Genomic DNA, 23,699 nt, shown 5'->3' on the forward strand with positions numbered 1-23,699 from the left:
ATTATCAAATCTATAAGTTCTACGCATTTGGCTTATGGTCAACTCATTTGGACCTTCATTTTCGAAAGCAAATATTATAGTCTCTTGAGAAACCAACCGATAGACTTTTTGCAACTGGTGAAGATAGACCTCATCATTTTGAACTTTATTCAGAAACACTTTCGACCTGTTGATATCGAAAAATCCAATATGAATATTGCTCATCACCATCACTTGCAAACCTTCTGAGAAACGCTTCAGAATGAAGAATACTGAGTACTTCTTCTTGGATAAGAAGGCAGATACATTGCTTCAGTGGCACCCAATGTCTTCATGCAGCCATAGGTATTTTCGAGTGTGTCCAACGATTCCATTGAAATTCCTTGTTGATGGGAACTAATCAAGCTAGAAGTGTGCAACTGAAAGCCTAGCAAGGCCTCTGTTTCTGCGAAAGCACATGGTCTCCACGTTGTTTCGAGGCCGCTTTTGCGCATAAAACAACGGAAAACGCATCACTTACATTTCATCCTTTTGGGACAATCCTGTTTTCTTCTGGGCATCCTGCCAATTGGAGCTGAATCCTCCAATCTTCTCAATTGTCGCAAAATGGTGCCAAAATTCGCAGCTCCAACCAGTTTATAACAGAGAAATCACTTCATGTAATCAATCATAACACAAGGACACAACATGCACAACAGAGTAGATGTTTCGGATTTCGTATACATCTGAGATCAAGTCACTTGAGGTGTCGATTCGCTGTTGTTAATCAAATGTCAAAGCACTCGGCACTAAGGTGGTAACACGATGAAGGAGCATTACAGCATCAACCTCCTCTAGCGAAAGCTCAGCGTTGACTGAGTGACTGACAGCGCGAGAGAAGCTCTATCCCCACCACTGTCGCGGGCTATACTACAAACGCGTCCACCGCTTCAACATTTTCGTCAGTCCGCGTTTCGAAGCGCCGGCGTTTGTGAAAGACGTCGGTGTTGCTCTCACTCTGTTTTTCCCGACTCGATTCAGGATGTCATCTCTCGTCACTAGCAAGAAGAGATCTCGGGAGGCTGCGATAGTGCTGGCGCGCAACTGTCACGGTCAGTTTGACAGGTGGGCTGGGCTTGACTATGGCACGCCTTCTTTACGATAGCAGCCTCTCGCTGTAGCCTTGCGTTTTACGGGGAGATGTGCTTTGGGACTGGTAAGTTATTGCTCCTGATTCACCTGTTGTCTACTGAAATTTTTATGACGTATGTCGCCTACAATGAGTGTATTATCTCCTAGTTACTAGGAGCCAGGTGGATGAGATGGTGATAAAGAGGTTCAGGTTTCCTCTCTCGTTTTTATTCAACTTTCATTTTCGTTGGAGGAGATTCCTCGTTTTTCGGTTGGAATCCAGATTGGGGTCAAGATTTAAACGTCCCTGCACCATCAGCAATCGATATACCTCCTATTCAAAATTTCGGGAAAGTTTCTCTGTTGTTTAGAATATTTGAAAACACTTGCTACTCAAGAAAATTTAGAGTTTTAAAGAAGCATTTTTAATGATTTACATAAATTCTTCGTCCAGAATAAGATCACCTTTCAATGGTTGCAATAAAATGTGTGGTTGAGTGTAGTTGTGACATCCAGAGGTCTCTCATTGAAATGATTATGCACTTGCTATTCTTTCTGACATCACCAAGAAGAAGAGCAAAATCTCTTGCTCTGTGACCAAAGCTTTCCTCGCCCTGAGTCCAAGCAGGACCATCCGTCTGTTCCGATATTCCTGAATAGTACTGTCAGTATTTCAGAAACGATGCCTATTGGCCCAGTCGTTCGAGTTCTATTGTTATTCGATTGCGGGCCAGTACTAACAGCAATATCGGAACAGGCCCCATAAGTTCTGGCTAGTATCGACAAATCTATTTTGCAGTACAGAGTTGTCAGTGCCCTCTGATTCTGCTTCCGGATATCACTACGGTTCCAAGTGCCATGAGTAGCTATACACGTTCTGTACACGCTCGTTGCTCGCTCAGTCAATCTTCTTTTATGTTTTTTATCAATCTATTTCTTTGGCTTCTGAACTTTTCTAGTGGTTTTTTTCGTTTTTTCTGCAACGCCTTTTTTTCGAGAGTATCGCTATAGGAAGCATGTACTTTCCTTTTCTGTGGTTGTGCCTACCCATTGAACTCTAAAAGAAGTTCACTGTGCCTACCTTTTGGAAGCTTCGTGACTTTCAAAGATGGCGGCACATCCACTTCCACCGGAAATGAACCCCATAGTTCATAAATAGTGACAGCCATTTGTAATTTGTAGGTAGTAGCTCTTTATTTTATATACCTTTTTGATTGAGCAACTAGGCTAATATTAGACTTTATACAGTTCCTTGAACCGGACGTCAATGTATGATATGGTTTGGTGCCATATTTGTTGCAGAAGTTTGAGGTAAATTCGCGTAATCAATTGCAATTTTGTTGCAATATGTTACCAGTTGCATTAAAACGTTGTTATTTTTAAGGGTAGGTAACTTATTGAAGGAGTTGAGGTTATGCGTCATTGTACCAATTCCTGCAAAGTTACTTGCACAAATATAAGTCCGTTGTTTAAGATATTTAGTTGTTAGATGTTCACAAATATATAGAGTAGTTTCGGGTAATATGGCCTGAACCGATTTTTCCGAAACTGACCAACTCTAGTATGAGGTACGTAACCTCCATATCGTCTAAGCTCTTCATTTGACCGTGTCAGGTGATCCCCGTGCCGCACTGAGTGCGCATGTGTGAAGTCTGTGCGGAAATCGAAAATTATCGAAAGAGATCTTCATTTTTAGGTAAGTTCAACTTATTCTCTCTCGTTATGCATAATTTCTTTATACAGGGTGTCCGGGGAGTAACTGTACATACTCTTACCAGAGGTAGAGTTAGACTAGCTGGTTACAGATTGACTATAAAAAATTAATTTCTGGATTTCCCTAGAAAGCTACAGGGTGATTTTCCAACTTCATAGAAATACTTAGACCATCATAAAATCCAAACTTATTGACGGATATTATTGAAACTTGGGAGGTTATTGACACATGCTAAGGTCAAGTCAGAAAGATATCAATTATTTCATTATTCCAGGGCCGGACTCATTAATATTCATTTAAAGCGTTCAGGGCAAAAAAAACACTTTGTATTTCAAATGACAAATAATTGATTCGTTCTTTAGGAAGAAGCTTATTTGGACTACCAGGCTATATTGTCCAACCGTTATCTCGTCTTTCTAAAGGGTTATATTTTTCCTCTCAAGGCAATGGCTTCCCGAAAACCCGTTGCAGAAAGGAAACAACAAACTTGGTGGCGGGAGTCCATAAAAAAAGCGAAAAGAAGAAAATGGGTTCATTGAAAGGCACGAAGCTACTAAATGTACAATGTACCCCGAACAACTTTGAAACGTTTGGCACCTAAAGAAGATCTACCAGCCGACCAGCGAATTCTGCGAAATTAGGAAGACAACCCACCTTACCATGGCCTGGACCATATTGACCTACCATGTTTAAATTCTAACGAATATTTAATTTTGACAAGAAGGATTGTTTGAGTTATGTTTAGATGTTATTTAGCTCCAATTTATCATTGTTGGTTACTTTTAAGTTCAAAGAAGAAAGAAGAGATATATCGAATAAAAACTGTTCGATCTTATACATTTCGTATTTTATTTCCAAAAAGGCTTATGGTGTGCCATATTACCCGAAATTACTCTACTATTTTACTTTCTTTCTTTTGCGGCAATGTACAGTCTTTTTTAGATCGTGAAAATAGATTATGAACTTACTGAAATGGGGTCGAATATAATGTGATTTTATATCTTCTTATTCTTTTTCTCCAATTCCAGTTGAATTCAAAAATGATCGATTGAAATTCAGATTAGTCGAGTTTATATCAGTCAATTGCCTTTCAGATTGGTCAATCAATTTCAGAAATGGTCATTTTAAATTCGATTCAGTCACTTTAATTTCATAAAACATCAAATGTAATTGAGTTAAAGTTCTTTCTGGGGCCTACATAAGAAATAGTTATTTATGTACCAAAGACAAAAAACTGTACCTTATAGTCGAGCTTGTAAAACAATTTTTCATCGTCGTATATGCAGGACATTGATCGCCATAAAGGACGTATATCATAAATCTGCAACTACTCAGTTACGTACTTGATGATGGAAATGATCTAAAATTTTTGGATTTTGGCAATTGCGGGTCGTTACCCTGATCCTTAATTTTGCCACGCAGATATGCACTATTATTTGGTCAAATTTAAAGGATTAGAATCAAGATGTGGCTGAAGGTTTATATTGTAGAAATAATTGAATAAAAAGTTTCTCTGAAAAGACGTCAAATTGCTTGTCTACGATATTCAGTTGAAATATAAAGTGCATTATGAAGCCAAAATAAAAAACTTATTGGGCCGCTCTTGCATAGCCATCTACTATCTATCCATCGAGTATTAACACTATTAATCTCCACCTCCCTAACCTAACCACTCATACATTAGATACTCACGTAAAATTAACCTCATATATGGGAGGATGCAGACAAAATTACCACATCCAAGGTACATCTAGATCTACATCTAGATTGTCATCTACATCTATGTTCGCACTGTTATCCTCATCTACAATGCATAGAATGAAGACTGTTGAGATTTCTGATAATTTATCAACGCATTATCTAATACAGAGTTAGTAAAAAGTCAGATAGGTACAAAATTCATATGCTCGGTGTTTTCTATTTTGTAAAAAAAATACTCGATACTAGGTTTCTATTCGAAGTTACTAGACTGTTTATGTACAATTGAAGAGTTTGTCATGCACATCCTCCACATCCTAGAGTGCATCTTTCAAAATATATAAAAAAATTTAAGAATTTGAATTCAATAAGTTTAACAATTTCCTCCTTATTTCAAAAGATGAGTTGTTAAAAAAGGACATTAATGATTATATCATCCAGGTAGGGTTGCGATTTAAAAAACTCTACTATCCTCCACTCCTAGTAGAGGATGCCTGACAAACTGCTCAATTATAAATGAAAAATTGCTTAATTACGAATAAATATGAGCAATCTCCCAACAAAATACTTAATACTGAAGATATATGAATTTTGTGGGTTCCTTTTCACTCACTCTGCATTTGGGTTTTATGTTAACGTGAAATAATATAACATAAGTGTACTTTCAAGTTTAAAATGGGTCAGATTGAATGATCTGTAACCAGGAGTACAATATATACTAAGTGTAGGGCCTTTTTTAACAGTAGGTAGGTCAAATTAAAGCTTTTCACCAAAAATCACCTATACAAAACCTTCAAAATGACAAAGTTGAACAAAATTGAAAATTATTTGCTGAAATAGATCCTTATACGACCCTAGATCACCTTTACTCTGAATTATCGCAAAGTAATCTGAAAAACTTATTTATTTCATAACATTTCATAACATTGAACCATATTGTTTCGTTTAGGATATTGGCCAGTTCGATTTTTACGAAGGAATGAAAATGGAAAAGGATTGCCGAATTTTTCTCATTATTCAGTAACTTAACTGATTTTATGAAATGGCTCATTTCGATACCAACTGAAAAATACTTAGGACAAAGTCTAAAAAATAGAATAAGTATCAGTTCAAAATTTCACCAAAAATATTCGTGTAAATTATTTACATTTTTTTTCACAATCTTCTATTTGTTTGAACCCTGCAATAATCGTCGTAAAAATGCGATGAAATAGGGCAAAAATAATAGCACTTAGTCAACATAAGCACTTTCAATAATTTGTTTCAATTTTCTACACTTTTCTTGAATTGATGTAGCCAATACTTGAAGAAAATCCATAATTGAATTAAAACGGATTATACGATTTTCACAAAATGAGTTTTTAAACCACGACACGTGTTTACAATAGCATCTTCTGGTGAGTGAAGATGCTATTGTGACAACGATATAGGTGTGTCTAGGTTTAAAAAGTCATTTTGTGAAAATCGTATAATCCGTTTTAATTTTCTACACTTTTATAACTCGAAATCGCAGGATATAACAATTTTTTCAAGTGACCTGGTACAACTAATCCGATAGACTCGGATGTACCGAACCATTCATTGTCCAGCCATATGTTTATGTCTTGTTTCATTTTTCCGATGCCGGAGAGACCTTTCACAGTCCCGTACTTGAAATTCAATGAAATTTGGTCGAAATTCTAGGGATTTTAGCTCAGCCATCTTGCATATTTTTTATAGACAATTTTTGATGAAATTACTTCAATCTTCTTTAAAAAAATATCCTCACCTTTGAAAACACCCTGTATAGATCTGAGGGGGAGTAAGATAGCGAAAAGTCTATCAAAACCGCCGAAGTGTTCTATACAGTCAGACTGTCGATTTCAAAATTGCATGCACGGATGTCGAGATGAACCATAAAATTGATTTTATTGCTCAGATGTCCTTCGAAAACGAGTTTGTGATAGGCAATCCGATCATTTAAGAATAAAGACGGATATAATTGGAATAGATCATCTAATATTATGATTTATAATGAGAAACTATTGTCTTAAAATCAAACCATAATCATTGGTTGTTGAATCAAAACAGGTTCATAATGTGTACAAATCATTCCATTTTAATTAGGCAACGCAAATAATCATAGATTTAGTGGTACGATCTCTTCAGAGATTATTCAAAAAGAGAACAAACCTGTTTGAATAAAATGTCTATATTTTGCTATTTATTGTCCTGGCCCAAGTCATTCTGAGCTCTCAGAGGCTCAGAGGAGGAAAATAGTATTTTTTACCTACTTTTCATTCACAAAAAATCTACAGGGTGTTTCAAGTTCGATTGCCTATTAGACGTTTCTGGAGAACTGTACATATTTAGGAACTGAAAATTATTATTATAATATTATGATTATGATATTGTCGGAAATTCTCTACTCAGATAAAATATTTTTGCAGCCTGAGCACTTCCGGTTATAGAAGGAAGGAAAATAAATTTGTTCGAAAATTGTTTTCCATTTTTGCCTTTCTGATATGAATGAGTGTCTAATGCTGAATACATTTCTGTTGAAACAATTGTATTAATTCAAATAGTTTTCAAAATATCGAAAAAAACACTGAAGGATAAATGAAATATGAGTATTCAGTATTATGTTCGTTATTTCTAATCTAAACATCTTAATCACAAAGCGCTTTCAAATTTTTGAATTGACAGAATCTAACGCAATCATAAAAAAACCGGGTTCGCCTCTGAAAAACGAAAGTTATGGGCAAATCTTGATCCCAATTTTTGACACACCATTTACAACACCCTGTAACAAACTTTTTCAAAATTCAGGAGATTTACAATATTTCCACATTCTTCGACTTCAAAAATGTAAAAACGGTTTGCGTTTAAGATGTGCATAATAGGAATAACAAATATAATAGTGAATACGCATATCTCTCGTTCTTTTCAATTTTTCGATAAAACTTTTGAATATGATTTTTTAATCATATCAGAAACGAAAAAATTGAAAAAAATATTTTTTTTTATTTATTTTCACTCCTCGTATAACCGAAAGTTCTCAGGCTCCAAAAATATTTTAGCTCAGTAGAGAATTTCGAACAATATCCTAATTCTAATTTTCAGATTTCAAATATGTCCAGTTCTCCAAAAACGTCTAATACGCACTCGAGCTTGGGACACCCTGTATTTAGAATTTCATGGATTTTATAATATTTAAATTCACAAATGAGGACCCACAATAGGTCAATGAAACATAAAATATGTATATTCTTCTTCCAATTTGTAGACCTTCTCAGAGGAAGTAGATGATTTGAATAGAAATTTAGGTTATGTAATTTTTTCTAAGGAAAAGCGCCCACCAAAGTAGCGTAGCACTGACATGGCACATACATGACAAAGGCGATGCAAAATAATAATTGAAACTTCACTCAGGTGTGCGATATCTGAAAATTATGAATCGCCTTTGTCATGTATGCATGTGCAGTATGTGCCATGTCAGTGAAACGATACTTTGGTGGGCGCTGCCACTTAGTTACAATTCAGATGTTCTTCAATAATTGTACATCTTATTCAATTCATCATATAAGTCTGGAAAAATTCATTATTGTCCTTACTTACTATTAACCTCAACAACTTGTTGCCTTCTTTTTTTTCTGAGAATTCCAAGAGTTGGTAGTACCTATACCTTCGTAGTAGGTACACGTAATATAAATTTTGCTAATTTTGAATTCGTAAATATTTCGAATGGGAGATATCCTTTCAATTTCTCACTTCTTAAAGGTTGAATTTTACCTATAACTAGCGCAATCAGTATTCCATCAATTTTCTTTATATGCTTCATATCCATTAGCATGAATGAAGTTGGAATAAAATTTCAATAATTTTATTGTGACAGATCTTTATGCAGTAAAGTAGAGGCTCCTTTAAATTTTTCATTCACCAATCCTAAACCAGTGACTGCGAAATATCTTGAAAACTAAAGAAAATGTAATGACTGGCAACGCTGTATGGTGGAGTGATGTTAAGTCGATCGTTCATGACAAACACGAACGTGTATTCTTGGAGTTTTTGGTGCAAAAAGTGAATTATAAGGGTGAGTTAATGAATATAATGATTGACAACCGTATAAGAAAGGTTTTTGAGTGTATTGAACCAATCGAGCTTGTTAATTATCATTTAATCTTCTGAATCCTAATGTGTTGATTTCTTTATGTAATCGAAACACTGTAGTTAATTGCTCTCATGTTATATTTCTGAAAATCGTTCAGCAAGGGGAAAAAATTCACTTTTTTATCCGTTTTACATGAAACGAATGCGGTTTCGGCTATGAATTATTTCACAAAATGCTGAATTGTGTACATAACCTATATGTTATCGAAATGAACATGTTTATGAATACGAGCACATCAATCATGTGGACTGAATATTCATAATGCAGTCATTCATATGTATCTGTTTATTCCAAGATAACACAGTGAAATCTTCGAATTACTATATGAATTGTGTGATTAAAAACAGGAACGCGTCGACACAGAACAGACCCATATAGAAGGGAAACTCCCCTACTAAGAAGTGGGGTCAAGTTTAAGCGCCCCCATGCGGTGGTTCGAGGAAATAAAAGCGCCCTCTGGCGGCCGGAATTCGAAACAAATGAGCGGGAAAATTTGAAATGCTTCCTATTTAAAATCATTTGATTTGATTTTTGAAGTTCGGGATTGAAACAACGTACTGGAATGAGTTAATATAGCATGTCAAGATGCTATATTACCATTCCAGTACGAGTTGTTTCAAATCCAATGTTCTCAGAAGCTTGATGACTTGAATAAAAAAAACACATATGTAGGCAATGATATAACTATATTTCTTCATAAATAAATCTTATATACATCACAGTGTATGGCCTTATATGTAAAGAATAAAATAAAAATAATTCTAATGTCCATATAATATACATCAAAGTTTATGGGTTTATAAGTAAAAAATAAAATAGATATAATTCTAATGTCCATATAATATACATCAAAGTGTATGGGTTTATGAGTACAAAATAAAATAGAAATAATTCTAATGTCCATATATACATCAAAGTGTATGGACTTGATAGGAAAAAAATAAAATAGAAATGATTCTAATGTCGATATATACATCAAAGTGCATGGGCATATATGTAAAATATAAAATAGAAATAATTATAATCCTATGGGAATTATTCGTTATAGGACTGAAGGAAAACAATGTTTTTTTTTTAACTTAGTCGACGTTTCATCAGTACTTTGCTGATTTTTTCAATTCAATTCAATTTGGGAGAACCCTTCATCATAAAGCACTAATATTCATGTAACCAATAATTCCCATATATATGTAAAAAATAAATTCACACTTTCACTCAAAATAGGATTTTCGTATTTGTTCAGTACTTTTAGCAGTCAACAAGGGATTACAAACTTTTTCCATCCAAAGTTTGATAATTTCCGGTTGTTTATTATCTGCTTCAGGAAACCGATGACGTCTACTAGTCTTATCACCACAGTTCGGCACACAAAATTTATTGCTTTTAATATTTCTATTTTCCGACATCTTATTCAATTATCAGAAAAAACACTTAGGAATCACGATGCACTTCACACTGCAGACAAAGACGAAAAGAATGAGGTTATGGAAATGTTTACAAACGTAAAATCAGCGATGGAAGCGACCCCATGCGGTGGTTCAACAAACTAAATAAGGGGTCCAGTTTTTGTAGCTGAGTTTCCCCTCTATCTTGACTTACTTTATGCGCGTCGATATGGAGAGACTATTGAGCCCTGTAACGAGGCTAGATGTGTTGAGTTCGCATAACACCGCCAGGGAGCAGCAGTTATCGAGTGTGATAAGCTCTTCTTGAAAGTGAAGGCTTTCATTATTTTGGCGCTCATTTCACCCCTTTCGTGTAAGGGGGTTGTGAAGGGTATTCGATTGCAATTTTCATAATTCTGCGATCTCATTGTTCAGCATTGATATTATCGGATGAGTATTTGCCACTTGAAAATATGAAAATCGAAATATGGATACACATCTAGGGGATCCTAAATTTTCGAAGTTGCAGTATAAAGTTTTCAAGGACGGGTGTCGGGTAGGTACCTTTAAGGTTAAGGAGATGCGAATCTATATTGGGGACATACTGTTTGCGTATGTTATTGCTTTGGAATATAATTAGGTAGTACTAATCACTAAAATTATTGTCGGTTTTAATATGCGAGGTGCGGACACTATCTGTGTTTACTGAATTTAGCATCAGTGTCTGTTGTTTTTATGGGGTGTATTCAGAGTTTTGGAATTATTCGAATAAGTTTATAATATAGGTATATCGGGCGAGTCTTTGTCTTGTACACATATCTTAACAGTAGATTCTTGAGGCCAAAAGAAATTCTTCCTTATTTTACCATTTTTTTTTAATTCGGCCTAGATAAAAAGATATAGCTATTCTAGCTAGCCATTGCTGGAACCCTGACAGTGAAGTTTTTCCAAGTGTTAGGAATATAGCATATTAACCTTTTCCTTCAGAATAAGCTACTATTTTGGAAAAACAAGCATAGGAAAACTCACTTTTTCCATTTTATTTGGTGAAAGCAATACCGCAATTTCTTTGATTAAGAATATTGAATATTCTTCTCTTGATCTCCATTTCATTTGCGATAATGATAACGACTTCAGCTTGCATCACACATATAGTAGCTCTGATATTCAACTCTTTTATGTAATCATTTATTATCGTTGTTTAATTTAATTTCATACAAGAGTTGCCGGATTTAAACATAAGCTACCTTCATGTAATCATTTATTATCGTTGTTTAATTTGATTTCATACAAGAGTTAAACATAACTAATTTATCCTTTCATTTTCATATAAAAAATAAATTATATTTCCTCTGCACGTTCAAAAGTTGACAAGAAGAGAACACTATAATGACAACAAAATTTCCTTCAGAAAAACAAGCTAAATTATCTATGACCCTACACATCTATCTGTAATATGATATTTCTATATAGATCTCCCAAATAGAGTTGCACTCAGCCAACTGTCAAAGTTCCCAGTTTTTGGGATTTTACAGATGCACTTTTCTTTTTTGGATATAGAATTGCTTGGAAATATGACGAATACAGGAACTCGTTCTGTATACAGGGTGAGTCATTGACTCGTACAAATATTTTAACAGTAGATTCTTGATATCAAAAGGAACTCTTTTTTCCTATACCATTTTTCCGATTCGGCCCTGATAAAAAGATATTGCCATTTTAAGTTTTCATAATGAGCTGTGCCACCCCTGGAAAAACAATCTTGCCTTCAGAATAACTACCTAAATCTGTGACGCACTACACATCTATGGATCTTTTAAACAGAGATGCATTCAGCCAAAATAACCAATTTTTCAAATTTCACAGATACCTTTTATTTTCTGAACATCCAATTACTCGAAAACAGCGCATTATACGAGAAAATATAAAGAATTCTCTTATTTTACAAAACTTTCAAGCATCCATTAGATAGCTTCCAACTTAGTTTCAAGAGTTGGGTTCTTTGAATTTTTGGTATTTTTATGGTACGTAATGGTCATAACGAGTAAACTGGAAAACGTGGCTGAAATCTTGTGTTCGACAAGGATTCATCAAATAAACGAAAACTATATCCTGAAATTCATTTCATTCGATAAAACCGTTTGTGAGAACTAAAAATTTGCTGCTGTTTAAATATTTCTACGAGTCGAAGAATCACCCTGTATAACTACAATGCTCTCATAATTAAATATTCATAAGTGACTGACAAATATTATAATCGTATTTCAATGAGCTATCCAGAGATACTTTAATGCCCATCAGTTATTATACTTGACAACGTCTACTGAAATAATGCGCTGATCCAAACATCTGATAGGTAACCCAACGATCATAAATATTTATTTTTTTCAATTGAAAGAAATACATTTTTCCCAACAAATTTCAATATCGAAACATCAGATTTGCATCAATTTCTGAATCAGAAGTCTCGGAAAGTTCTATAGGACCACGAGCTGAGAGTGCTGAGACCGTCACTATGTGGTACGATCAGCATTGCTGGGTCTATAGCATCTGTTAAATTATGAATGCATTTTAGAAAGAGAAGAGACCCAAACACAGAACTCTGAGGTACTGTTCTGACCTTTACTGAGATATTATATACCTACCATCTATACTTTCTCGGAAACCAATCCTATGAAGCTTTTTTCAATAAATTGCTGTAAAAGCATCTGAAGGGCTGAAGAAGATGTCAACAATGTCCAGCTTGTTATCCACGACCTTAATGAATTACATTTCTGAACCAATGCAGGCGCATTTTCCAAACTGTTCATCTGCGGATTCAATCGCTATGGACTCGAAGGGTAGTAACCACCCTCTTCCAAATTTTTCCGGCAAAATAGGCCCAGTGGCCAACGAACTAAAAGGCAGATTTCCCCAATTTCCAATTCCGCTGTTGCCGACGATAATTTTTTCGCAGACCATCCACAACTATCTCGACTTCGACGGATAAGAACCGACCAGATCGAATTAACATTTTATCGCCTTTCCGCCATTTATTTCTTTTGTTCGAAAGATTAAAAAACACATTCCTTAATTAAATCCATTAATCAAGGGAGCCGAGGCCGTAAAAATCACTCAGTGACTAATTCCAATTAGAATTATCGAATGCATGATTTAGAACCACTCGTCAGGCAGCTGTTGTTCAAAATGGATGGCCGTCATGGACTGGAAAACCAACCAACTTCGACGGAGTCGAAGAAAAGATGGGAGGCACAAACTCGTCCGATGGTCGAAGTCGTATGTGGTGCGGAGTCTAGGGACCCAGTCCGAGTAGTGCACTTATGCAGTCGGCAGTCGATGCATGCGAGAAGATTGAGAAGCACTCCATCAGTCTATACTACACCAATGTTGAAACTTCCCCCGGCTTATTCTATGGAGTTAAGTAGCGCTTCTTTTCGCTCATCCTCTTCATTTCCCTTTTCTGATCTGGACAGAAGTCATTTAAAAGACGATATCTACTATTTCTGATGGAGCAGTATTTATTCGAATTCAATGTCGTAATTCAGTTTATTTTTATTTATTGCATATTCTTCTTCTACCCAATTTAAAATCCAAAACAGAAAAGTATGGGGGAGTTGAACCCCTTTTCACTCTGAAGCCACTTGAGTTGTATCTGTACATGGTAGCAACTCATTTTTTTGCGTGAAGATATCATGCCCAAATAGTTTACGATAGATGATAGTAGGGTGATGGTGAGATGAACATTTCGAGTATGGCAGTTCTTTTTTTAGGAACCGAAAATTGGCTCATGTCTCTCTAACCCATGGGAGAGTTGAACAGGAGTAGAGAGAGAGACTTGACCATAAGTTTGTTTATCAGGAAAAACATTGAAAGCAAACAATTTCCAACGATATTCTATATCAAGGTTTTCATCATCAGATGAATCAGCGTATGAAATATATATTTTCTATTTCAGTGTCAGTCTCACTTATTTCCAAGATGTTTTTTACTTTTTCAACCTTTGTTGATTTATTTCTATTATCCAATTTTTTTTTTGAAGCAAACTATTATCTAAGCTCAGTGCGGGAAACCTTGACCCCTGATTATGTCTCCCGACCATAGCATGGTCAAGTCTCCCGCACTCCCTTTTAGTCTCTTCAACAGATGGTTTCTAGAAACTTTTACAACTATTATTAAAATGGCTCAACGTTTGTGAAACAATATTAATCAATGAAAGCAATAAAACTAAATAACACCACGCACCTATTAAACTTTTCAGACAGTGTAACGAACAAAAATTATTCAATTTCTTACTTCCTAACAACAAAATCATGTTCAACCCTCTCCAGAACTGTTGTGATGGCGGCCAAAATGCAGCCGTCACTAGTTGTGCCTTGTTACGAGTATGTCGCAAGTTATTTACGATACCGGTAGCGCGAAATTTATATTGAAATATTTGAGGTGGTTCAAGTCTCCTACTTGAGGAAGTCTGCCGGATTCCCCCTACTATTCGAGATTTGAGGTAGCTCAAAAAAAAAAAAAATAATAAATTAGGTAGAGTTGGGAACCATTTCAAAACACCTACGTTCATTTATATATTGGTAAATTGGTCAGTCCAAGGTTTTCAGATTATGGTTCTTTTCATCTGGTTTGTTTGATTATAACCGATCACTTTTGCAAAGACTGACTCTATTAGTGAGAACAAAAAAAAAACCAATAAGGACAGTAACGTTATCAATATCTCTGGTCGGGAAATTAGAATCCACAGAGATGGATGTGTTCAGACGTTCGTTAAGAATATCGATATCTGAAAGAGTCATGTTTACTCTAGGTTAGAGTAAACATGGGAGTGGGACTATCACTCATATGGCTGACATTGGAGGCGAGCAGCTGATATGGTATGGACATCTTCAAAGAATGCTATACCAAATTGTAGAAAACAAGGGAGAAATGAAGGCCAATGAAATGACAGGAGTCGATAGAAGTTAGGCATTGGACACAGTGGCGTTTCCAGGAGTGATTATAAGGGGGCATAATTTTATATTTGTAATTGACGAATTTTTAACTGAATCGTTCAAGATCAAAAGTTTCGACATTTCTCAAAGAAAAATGAAAAATCATCGCAGATCTAAATGTAACTATTCTAGAAGAGCAACCCTTCTAGTAATTAATTTCGAAATTTGATCAACCTCGGTGAAAACCGTTCGGTTTTGACAAATTTTTTGTTGACCCCATCTTTTTCGTAATTTTTCGAGGGTCAACTTTCGACACGCGTATCTCCATCGAGCTCGGTGCAGCCGTTTGGTCTTGACGAATTTTTTAGTGACCATATTATTTGTCGTCTGCTATCCCAGAAACCCATCTAATTGCTTTATCTTGCACGATGTCATGTCGTATTAACTGATACGCTGATAGTCTGAACATCTTATAATGCAGAATCTCGAATCACTAAATCAACACTATCCAGATAGGTGTAATTAACTGTTCTATGATCTTAAAATAAAGAACATGCGAAACCTAATGAATAAAACACGCTCTGTTTAAAGTTTGCTAGGTAGCAGACCAAATTCAATTATTTTATCACAACGAATACTTCAAAAACTACTTATTCAAGTAATTATACAATTCTGTTTGTTAGGTATTTGAAAACCACACTTACAATGAAATCTGCTTTCTTACTGGCAGTTTGATCTACTATACCTACTATGTAATGAAGTTGATGTTGTATTCAGTCAGTTTATCGAGACGGTGTTGACTCCAGACAAAAATGTTCCTTTTGTTCACTATCTTAATTTTTTATATCACCAGAACTGGGGTGGTATGATGTTTGATACATATCTACTTCCCATCTCATTCTTAGCATCGCCCTCGAATTTATTTCGCGTTTTTGAAGGCTCACTTCAGGGTGACAATTTGAAAACTTGCCAGTCCAGTTATGTCTCGCCAAGGATGATTTCAGAGAAAATTCCGGAACAGGTCAATTTCTATTCGTAGGCGACATATTTTGAGCAGAAGTGTAAGCCAAAATCTCCTCAACCCTAGGTCTAGGAGCTATCACCCCTAAATTCTTAATAGGGTATAGGGGGTAAACTATACCTCAATTGAAAGATCACTTCACCCTCTACATGAATACTATGGTTTGCAAATTTTTATTGAGTCCTTGAAGTAGTTACAGCGGCTGACAATTTGAAAATTTGCCAGTGCCAGGCCAATTATGTCCCGACAAGGATGTTTTCAGAGAAAATGCCGGAACAGGTCAATATTTATTCTATAGCAGAATTGTGAGCCGAAATCTCCTCAATCTTAGGTGTAGGAGTTGTGACCCCTAAATTCTTAATAGGGAATAGAGGGTGAGCTATACCTCAATTGGAAAAAAATAGTATTATGTAGAGGGACCTATTGTCTTCCAATTGAGATTTAGCTCACCCCCTATTCCCTATGAAGAATTTAGGGGTGATAGCCCCTACACCTAGGTTTGAGGAGATTTCGGCTTACAATTTTGCTCAAAATATGTTCCCCTCCCTTCAAAAATTGACCTGTTCCGACTTTTTCTTTGAAAACATCCTTGTCGAGACATAATTGGCGTGGCAAGTTTTCAAATTGTCTCCTTCTGTAACTACTTCAAGGAATCAATAAAAATTTGCAAACCATAGTATTCATGTAGATGGACAAGTGATCTTTCAATTGAGGTAAATCTCACCCCCTATTTCCTTTCAAGAATTTAGGGGAGATAGCCCCTACACCTAGAGTTGAGGAAATTTCGGCTTACAATGCTCAGAATATGTCCACCTTTGAATAAAAATTGACCTGTACCGGCATTTTCTCTGACAAAATCCTTGTTGCGACATAATTGGCCTGGCAATTGTCACCCTGTATAGGTTATAGGTACTCTTGGATGTATGTTGTATTAATGAAATACTCAAATACTGAAAGAGTGATTCCATATGAGTAAGTTGTCTTTGTGTATTTGAATAGCTATCAAAGCATGACATACACAAATTTTAAGATAATTCTACAGTTCAAAAATCTGATTTCCCATGAAACTGAGAAAACTTTTGAATTTGTTCGAATGGTAATGAAAATTTGTATTTTTTTTTCATTTAAATGTTCGTCTTATGTATCATGAACACTCCTGGTAGCATCGACCTTTTAACCTCCCACCTCACTCTGGTTGACGCGTTATGGAAGAAGTGAGAACCAGAAATCAATTCTTCTAGACGGCCAAAAAGTTGTTCGACGAATTCATCCATCCGAAGTGTTCCAGGGGAGCGGAGAATGAAAACAAGGACAGACATCGACTGAATAACCGGCGTTGGATTATATTTGGTGCCTGTCCATAAGTCATATTAAGACTATACAAAACTTGCAATAAATCTGTCAAACACTGAGGGGGGCTCCAGGCAGCCATCACTGCTCGCTACGGCTCTCGATTCTCGTTCCAAAGGACCTGGCGTCCCTTGCCCTTCTGTTCCCGGTGTCTAGAAACTGAGATACGTCATGCTTTGGGATTATTTCACATAACATACAGACTCGAACGTCCGCGTGGATCTCTTCTTCATCGCTGGCGCACCTGGTATCACGCACGGGTTGAGGATATGTCTTTGGGCATGTCTGTCCGACTGTTCTTCCATATAGAAATCGCTCCACCGAATTTTTATGCAATATCTCCAATAATAAGCCTTTGAAATCGAACACGGAAAGGACAATACAAAATTTTGGTTAATTTTCCGATGAAAACATTTATCATACACAGCATTTCATAATAACACAAAATTGAGATAAGGAAATAAAATTTCACATATTTCTTAGAAAAACAAAGACTTCAAGTCTAAGAGTAATACCTCAAGAATATATGTTCAAAAACGGCATCCACTAGTTCCTAATTTACGCTTTCAATTTCTTACGTGAAGCCTTGATTTTTTTTTTAAATTGAAGTTAAAGGCCGTCTTGATGTCACCCCGTCTCTTTTTTTCCAATTTAGTTGATTTTTAAAGAAAAAAAAGACTTGAACTTTATATCAATAAAACTGGTTTTTCCAACCATTTCTCGACAGATTTTCGACATATTTCGATAAAAATTACGACAGGGTGACATTGGCTATTCAATTCTTTATATATTGCAAAGATTTTCATAGCGATATATGCCAGAATTACGCTACTGAAATTCAGGAATAACTGAAAATTACTCAATATTCCTAATATTACCTCTCACGTGGTAATTTCTACTTTTCAACTGACTCAGTACGTAATTCAGGCTATTGCTCAAAGATGTGACATATTTTCGTATTTGGGGTAGCATCCGTAAAGCAACCAATGTCGATCGTCTTGATCTTGAATCGTATGTATTACTTTCTTTCAAGCTAAAAATACATGTTGAAAAAAGCGTTCAGGTGACAGTCGAACTATCTTGAATAGGGGTGTCATCGGTATGCAGGCTGTCCAAACTAATGCAACAAAATTTGGCATAGATTCTCCAGACAAAATTAGAAGTCTTTTCTTTTATCTGAGAATCCTACTAGAATCACTGAATGGTACCTACACAGTAGTTTCATGATATACGATATCTCACAGTAATACATTTGTTGGCGATGGATATGCCATTTTTTACTGGGCTTAATGTCTCTGAAACCACCGAACATTAGCCACGTATTTGAATTGAAAATTGGTAAACCGTTAGAATCCATATCCAATTGAAAAACTCTCTCGCCTCCTGCAATGTTTTCATGAAATTCAGATTTTTGGGTTATAGCTGTCTGTGAGCGAACCGCTGCATGTTGAATGCCGCGAAAAATGCAGAACAAAAGACGAATGAATGGGGCAAATTAACGTATAGAAATCTACGTCAGTCATCAATTCGACAAAACTGACAAAAGTAATAATAGTGCCTAAGAACTCAATGCAATTCCACTGAGTATTCCATATTTCCATTCTTCTGTAACGTTCGAGTGAGGCCTATTTTACTTATTTCTTTCAATTTCTTCGAACCGTAATGTTCTTTTGGGAGGGGCATGCCTAATTTTTTTCATACCTAAATATCTTCTGGAATATGAATCTTGAAATTTTCCAAAGAATTATTCCCTATATCGATTGATATCTTGAAAGTTATCAAGTTTACCTTAATGTTAATAATACATATCAAAAATATTTTATTTTTGCTCATCTATGTGAACTCACTTTAGTCACTTTATAGTTTTAAACTACGAATATACAAGAACAATGAAATAAACAGAGTGTGTGCATAGAAAAAATATATTACTCAAGCTTTTTTGTTAACTTTCAACATTTTCAATTCAAGAAAAAAATAATTTTTTTAAAAAACAAGGCACAACACAAAATTGAATTACGATAGGTATAGTTCAACACAAAATGCATCATTATCATCATCATTATACTATTAATTTACTAGATTGTTCAATTTCAAATTCTTTTTGCGGAGTGAGACAAACGATCCCTAGAACTCTATGAATGATGAATAAATAAGTCTTCATGAACTTCTTCTCTTCTGTATCCGTTTATAATAATAGTGTTGTTGAATAACAACATAACCTTGGGATTTTTTTCACAGAAAATATTTTGTGTTCTTCGTAAAACTGCTGTTCTTTTGGTTATATTTATAAGAACGTTGATTGTTGATTTTTATTCATACTGTGGTTTTAATTATGTATTGGTTTGTTTGAACATGATGAGCCTCTCAGAAAATATTTTGTGTAAAATTGCTGCTCTTCTGGTTATATTAGAACGTTGATTTTGCTTCATACTATGGTATTAATTTATGTATTAGTTTGTTTGAACATGCTGCATTTTATCGTTGTAATACTGGAGTTCTAGAAGTTTCGAAGCCTATTGTGAAAGTATTCCGATATTTTCAACTGAGTATTGATTGATATCATGTCCTGAGTACTGAAGGAAAAATCGCTCAAGTTCCAATTCCTAATGATATAACTTTACCATTTCCAATACGCCATTTCCTCGTGTACAACTAGCCATAAATTACAAAGATTGATGGACCTCAGTATATCATATGATAAAGGTAATAGCAAAATGATGTCATTACGAATTCTTGCAAGTAATTTACATACGTTCGTTCGAGAAACATTCACATCTTTATTTATCGGTTGGGGAAATTCATCTAATATATTTTATATTGTGGTTCATTCCAAGAAGGATTTCATCACTTTTGTAGCTTCCAACGGAAGTGTATTCCTGCTTCAGTTTTTGTTCGGTCATAAATATTATCAATCAGATTCAAAACTGCTTTCATGACCTTTGATAAAACAAGTATTATCGCTACTAGATGGTACATTTTAGTAGACACAAATAATTTCTATTGGTACTGGGCAACCTGAAGCAGTATTCCTTCACTTAGAGTCATTCGGGGTAACTGAGCGCAGTGGGTAAGTGTGCGCAGTGCGTATATCTCGACTATGCAATGTATGAAAGAGGGGTTCATTTGGGTGAAGCAAGGGCGCAGAATCGCCATATTTGTTTTTCATAGGAGTGTGCCGTGCCGCGTTTCTTTAACTTTTTATTTGCAATCAATCAAATTCACTAGTTTTCTTGTTAATTTTTAGCATCTCTGCACATTCTGCCAGGTCCAAGTTCCGAGTCCCTCAGTGTTGAACAATATTTTATTCGATCATGGGCATATTAATCTAAATATATAATGAAAAATTTCAGGTTTTCTTAGCTGCTCAACTCTATAAGAACGTCAATTCAAATTTTGGCTTACTGGAGAAAGTGTGCGCGGGTAAGTGTGCGCATAGATTGATTATATGGGCATTAGTTCAGTGAGGAATAAATTATGACATTGTTGATTTTCTCGGTTAAGACTCGATCAATATTGTCCTATTTGTTCAGAAAAATATGAAGAGCCACCAACAGGGGAATGTATCAAGTGTTGTGTTCACCAAGAATTGTGGCACGAACAATAATGCACTGCTTGTAAAAAGGCGCTTCTGTATTGACAATAAAGAGCATTTCTCTAATATTGTAACATTTTGATGACATTATTTTGTAATTTGTTTTGATTGTGTGGTTCACTAAGCACTGCGTTCACTTACCCCGTGAGGGTGCGCACACTTACCCGCAATACGGGGCATGTGAACGCACTCCGACTTTCTCTATTAAATTTTTTTTTGCGGAAAGAAAACGTTTTTGTTTGTTTGCTTTTTGATGTTTTCTGATAGATTAGAAAATTCTCTATCATATGAATATGTTTTAATCTTCCTAGCTCCAACATTTGAAACAGGGTATGGCTTGAAAGGCAAAAGTGCGCACAGTTGCCCCGAATGACTCTACTGTCCCACACAACTTTTGACCAACACTTCCTTTAAATTGTCGAATGACTGATAGTGTATGGACTCCATTAGGAATCACCCATACATGTACGAATCCAGAAATCCCTGATAATAAAAACGTAGCCCTGACAACGCAGAACTTCCGACATTTGTATAATTTGAAAAATCAGTCAAAATTTCCAGTTTAAAAATCACGTAAAATATGTGCGATTCCGGTTGCAATTCATGCTGCGACCCTTGCTGTGCCCCCACAATTCCTGTGTCGATATACCCCGTCCCCCCAGCACCCTTGAACCACTTCTGTCCTCAACCATGTGTCTACGTACCTGTTGTACAGCCCATGTATTATTCAAACGTTCCTTGTGGTGAACCGTGTGGAGGAAGTTGTGAATGAAGAAGAGGTACAGCGTTATGTAGTGAAATGTCAATATTGGAGTTGTATTTTGTCTTCAGCGAATGATGTAATTTGGAGTCCCAATAAATGCTCACTTGCAGTAGTGAAAACATTCGTTTTTAATATAGATACTTTTCGTATACAATAATTTGATATTAGCCACCTCTTTAATTTCACATATTTCGATATTCTAAGAAGGGAGAAACTGTCAAATTTAGAGATTGTTTGTCAAAAAAATTTGGTGTACGCTGAATCGACTTAGTCGAAGTTCGGTGTAATGGCATGCTCTTTAGATGGAATGCCGTTGATTGTCCAAGATGTGAGTGTGGCGCAGAATAAGAGACCAATTGGTAGAGTTGCACAAATTTAAATTTAAGGGTGGTTTCGAAGGAATTCATCAGGTGACCTATTTTTTTTTGAGATGGATTACCAATTTCAAAATTATTTAATAAGAAATATAAAATTCAATACCCTTCTCGTTTTTTCTTTGTTTTTTGTTTTCGTGTTATTCTCATTTCGTCAACTATCCTGGTAGAAAGAAGGGTGAAGAAGTTTTTGGATTTTCTCCCAAGAAGATGTCCTTCAGTATGAAAATTTCAGCTTATTCTTTACACAAATTCATTATCACTAAATTTTTTCGGCAGACAGAGAGTTTCTGAGGTTTTAGTTCTGTTTTTATGTATCGTATGAAGATATGTATGGTACCCCGTTGACATTTTTCCTCTGCAGAGAATACTGTGATGAAGAATAAGGAACAGGTTCTAGGACCTGTCTCTTGTTGCCATTTCTTTACACCTGCTTCATTGTTTTTAGATTGTAAAAGTTTGCATCACTCTATTCAGAAGAATATACTGATGACGCCTTAACAAACGAAAAGATATGCTTACCGAATATGCAGGTGTCAATAAAATAAACTGGTCCTCCCAGGTTATAGCTCAGACCGACAATTTTTCGGGTTGAATATCTTGGGATTGGATTATTGTTGATTGCAGATTTTGAAATTCGAACTATTCATTGCGAAGATGATACTTCTCATAAGACTTTACATCGCACGAGGGCAAACAGCCTTTTAATTCTCATTAATGTAGTGCATGCATTCTGAAGAATATGATCAGAATATAGTATTCTTTGTTGTTCAATAAAAAAATAATGTTATTCCTATTTTGTCCATTTCGAAAACGGTTAATTTCTCAAGAAATTCCTGACTTTTTTTCGGAAAGTGAATAGCGAAATTTGGAAATATTTTTGTCAATACCTACTCCTACTTAGAAGAGTAGGATTAATGGTTACATTTGCCCTCTTCGAGAAGGAAATAATGAAATATAATAAGAATTATACCATCATTATAATAAAATATCTTCAAAGATTTCAGGAGTGGTTTGGCAATGAAGTGAAGGGAAGCATTTTTGAGAAATGACAACTCTCAGGAAGTATGATTGACCAAAAAACGCACTTGGTTTCTTTCGACGCAGATTTTTTTTTGAATTGCTGAGGGAATCGTTCATAGACGAACCTCTCCTGGGGAAAAGTATGCGACTACTTACTGCCTTATGTTTTGGTACCAACTATATATGTTTTTTGGTTCCGGGCATCTGCCTATAAGCCGCTTATTTCTTGATCAGTTTCTTACTACTTGAAAACTATTGAGATTTTGAAAATAAGTCACGGAGATTCTGAGGATGAGATTCGTGTTGAAAAAAACTTGATTTGGGAAATACAGGGTGCTTCAAAATTCTTCGTCTTGTCACCTCTTCAATTTCTTATTTCATGGCTTTCGGGGCTTTTATGTCCTCAAGTATATTATGATCCCCTTGATTTCTGTTGCTGAAGCTGGATTTTCTAGTTGATCATCAACTGGTGGTTCTTCCAACTGTTCTTCGTTGTCCTCAACTAGATCTTCTAGGTTTTCATCGTCAGATCTGTAATTTATTTGCGATTCTCTTTCGATCGAATCTGTTAATGCGTTTTCTCTTATCTATATCCTCTGTTGAGGC

General features: G+C 35.5%; 2 protein-coding genes across 3 annotated transcripts in view; one reads left to right on the forward strand and one right to left on the reverse strand.

The window, feature by feature from the left end:
• LOC123313137 (protein tiptop) overlaps nt 1-890 on the reverse strand; it is a 167,958-nt gene extending 167,068 nt beyond the window's left edge. The window contains exon 1 of the mRNA XM_044897867.1: nt 500-890. Coding sequence (XP_044753802.1) covers nt 500-539 — 40 coding nt within the window. The 5' untranslated portion in view covers nt 540-890. The remainder of the gene's footprint in view (nt 1-499) is intronic.
• Nucleotides 891-1,026: 136 nt separating this feature from the next.
• LOC123313138 (zinc finger protein 780B-like) overlaps nt 1,027-23,699 on the forward strand; it is a 73,573-nt gene continuing 50,900 nt past the window's right edge. Inside the window, exon 1 of one of the 2 annotated variants that reach the window (XM_044897872.1) lies at nt 1,027-1,174. In XM_044897872.1, coding sequence (XP_044753807.1) covers nt 1,159-1,174 — 16 coding nt within the window. In that variant the 5' untranslated portion in view covers nt 1,027-1,158. Of the gene's footprint in view, nt 1,175-8,263; nt 8,574-23,699 lie in introns of those variants that run through there. The other variant, XM_044897869.1, reaches the window with a different exon arrangement.

The sequence above is a fragment of the Coccinella septempunctata genome, chromosome 5, assembly GCF_907165205.1.
Source record: "Coccinella septempunctata chromosome 5, icCocSept1.1, whole genome shotgun sequence".
In the NCBI taxonomy this organism is placed as follows: domain Eukaryota; kingdom Metazoa; phylum Arthropoda; class Insecta; order Coleoptera; family Coccinellidae; genus Coccinella; species Coccinella septempunctata.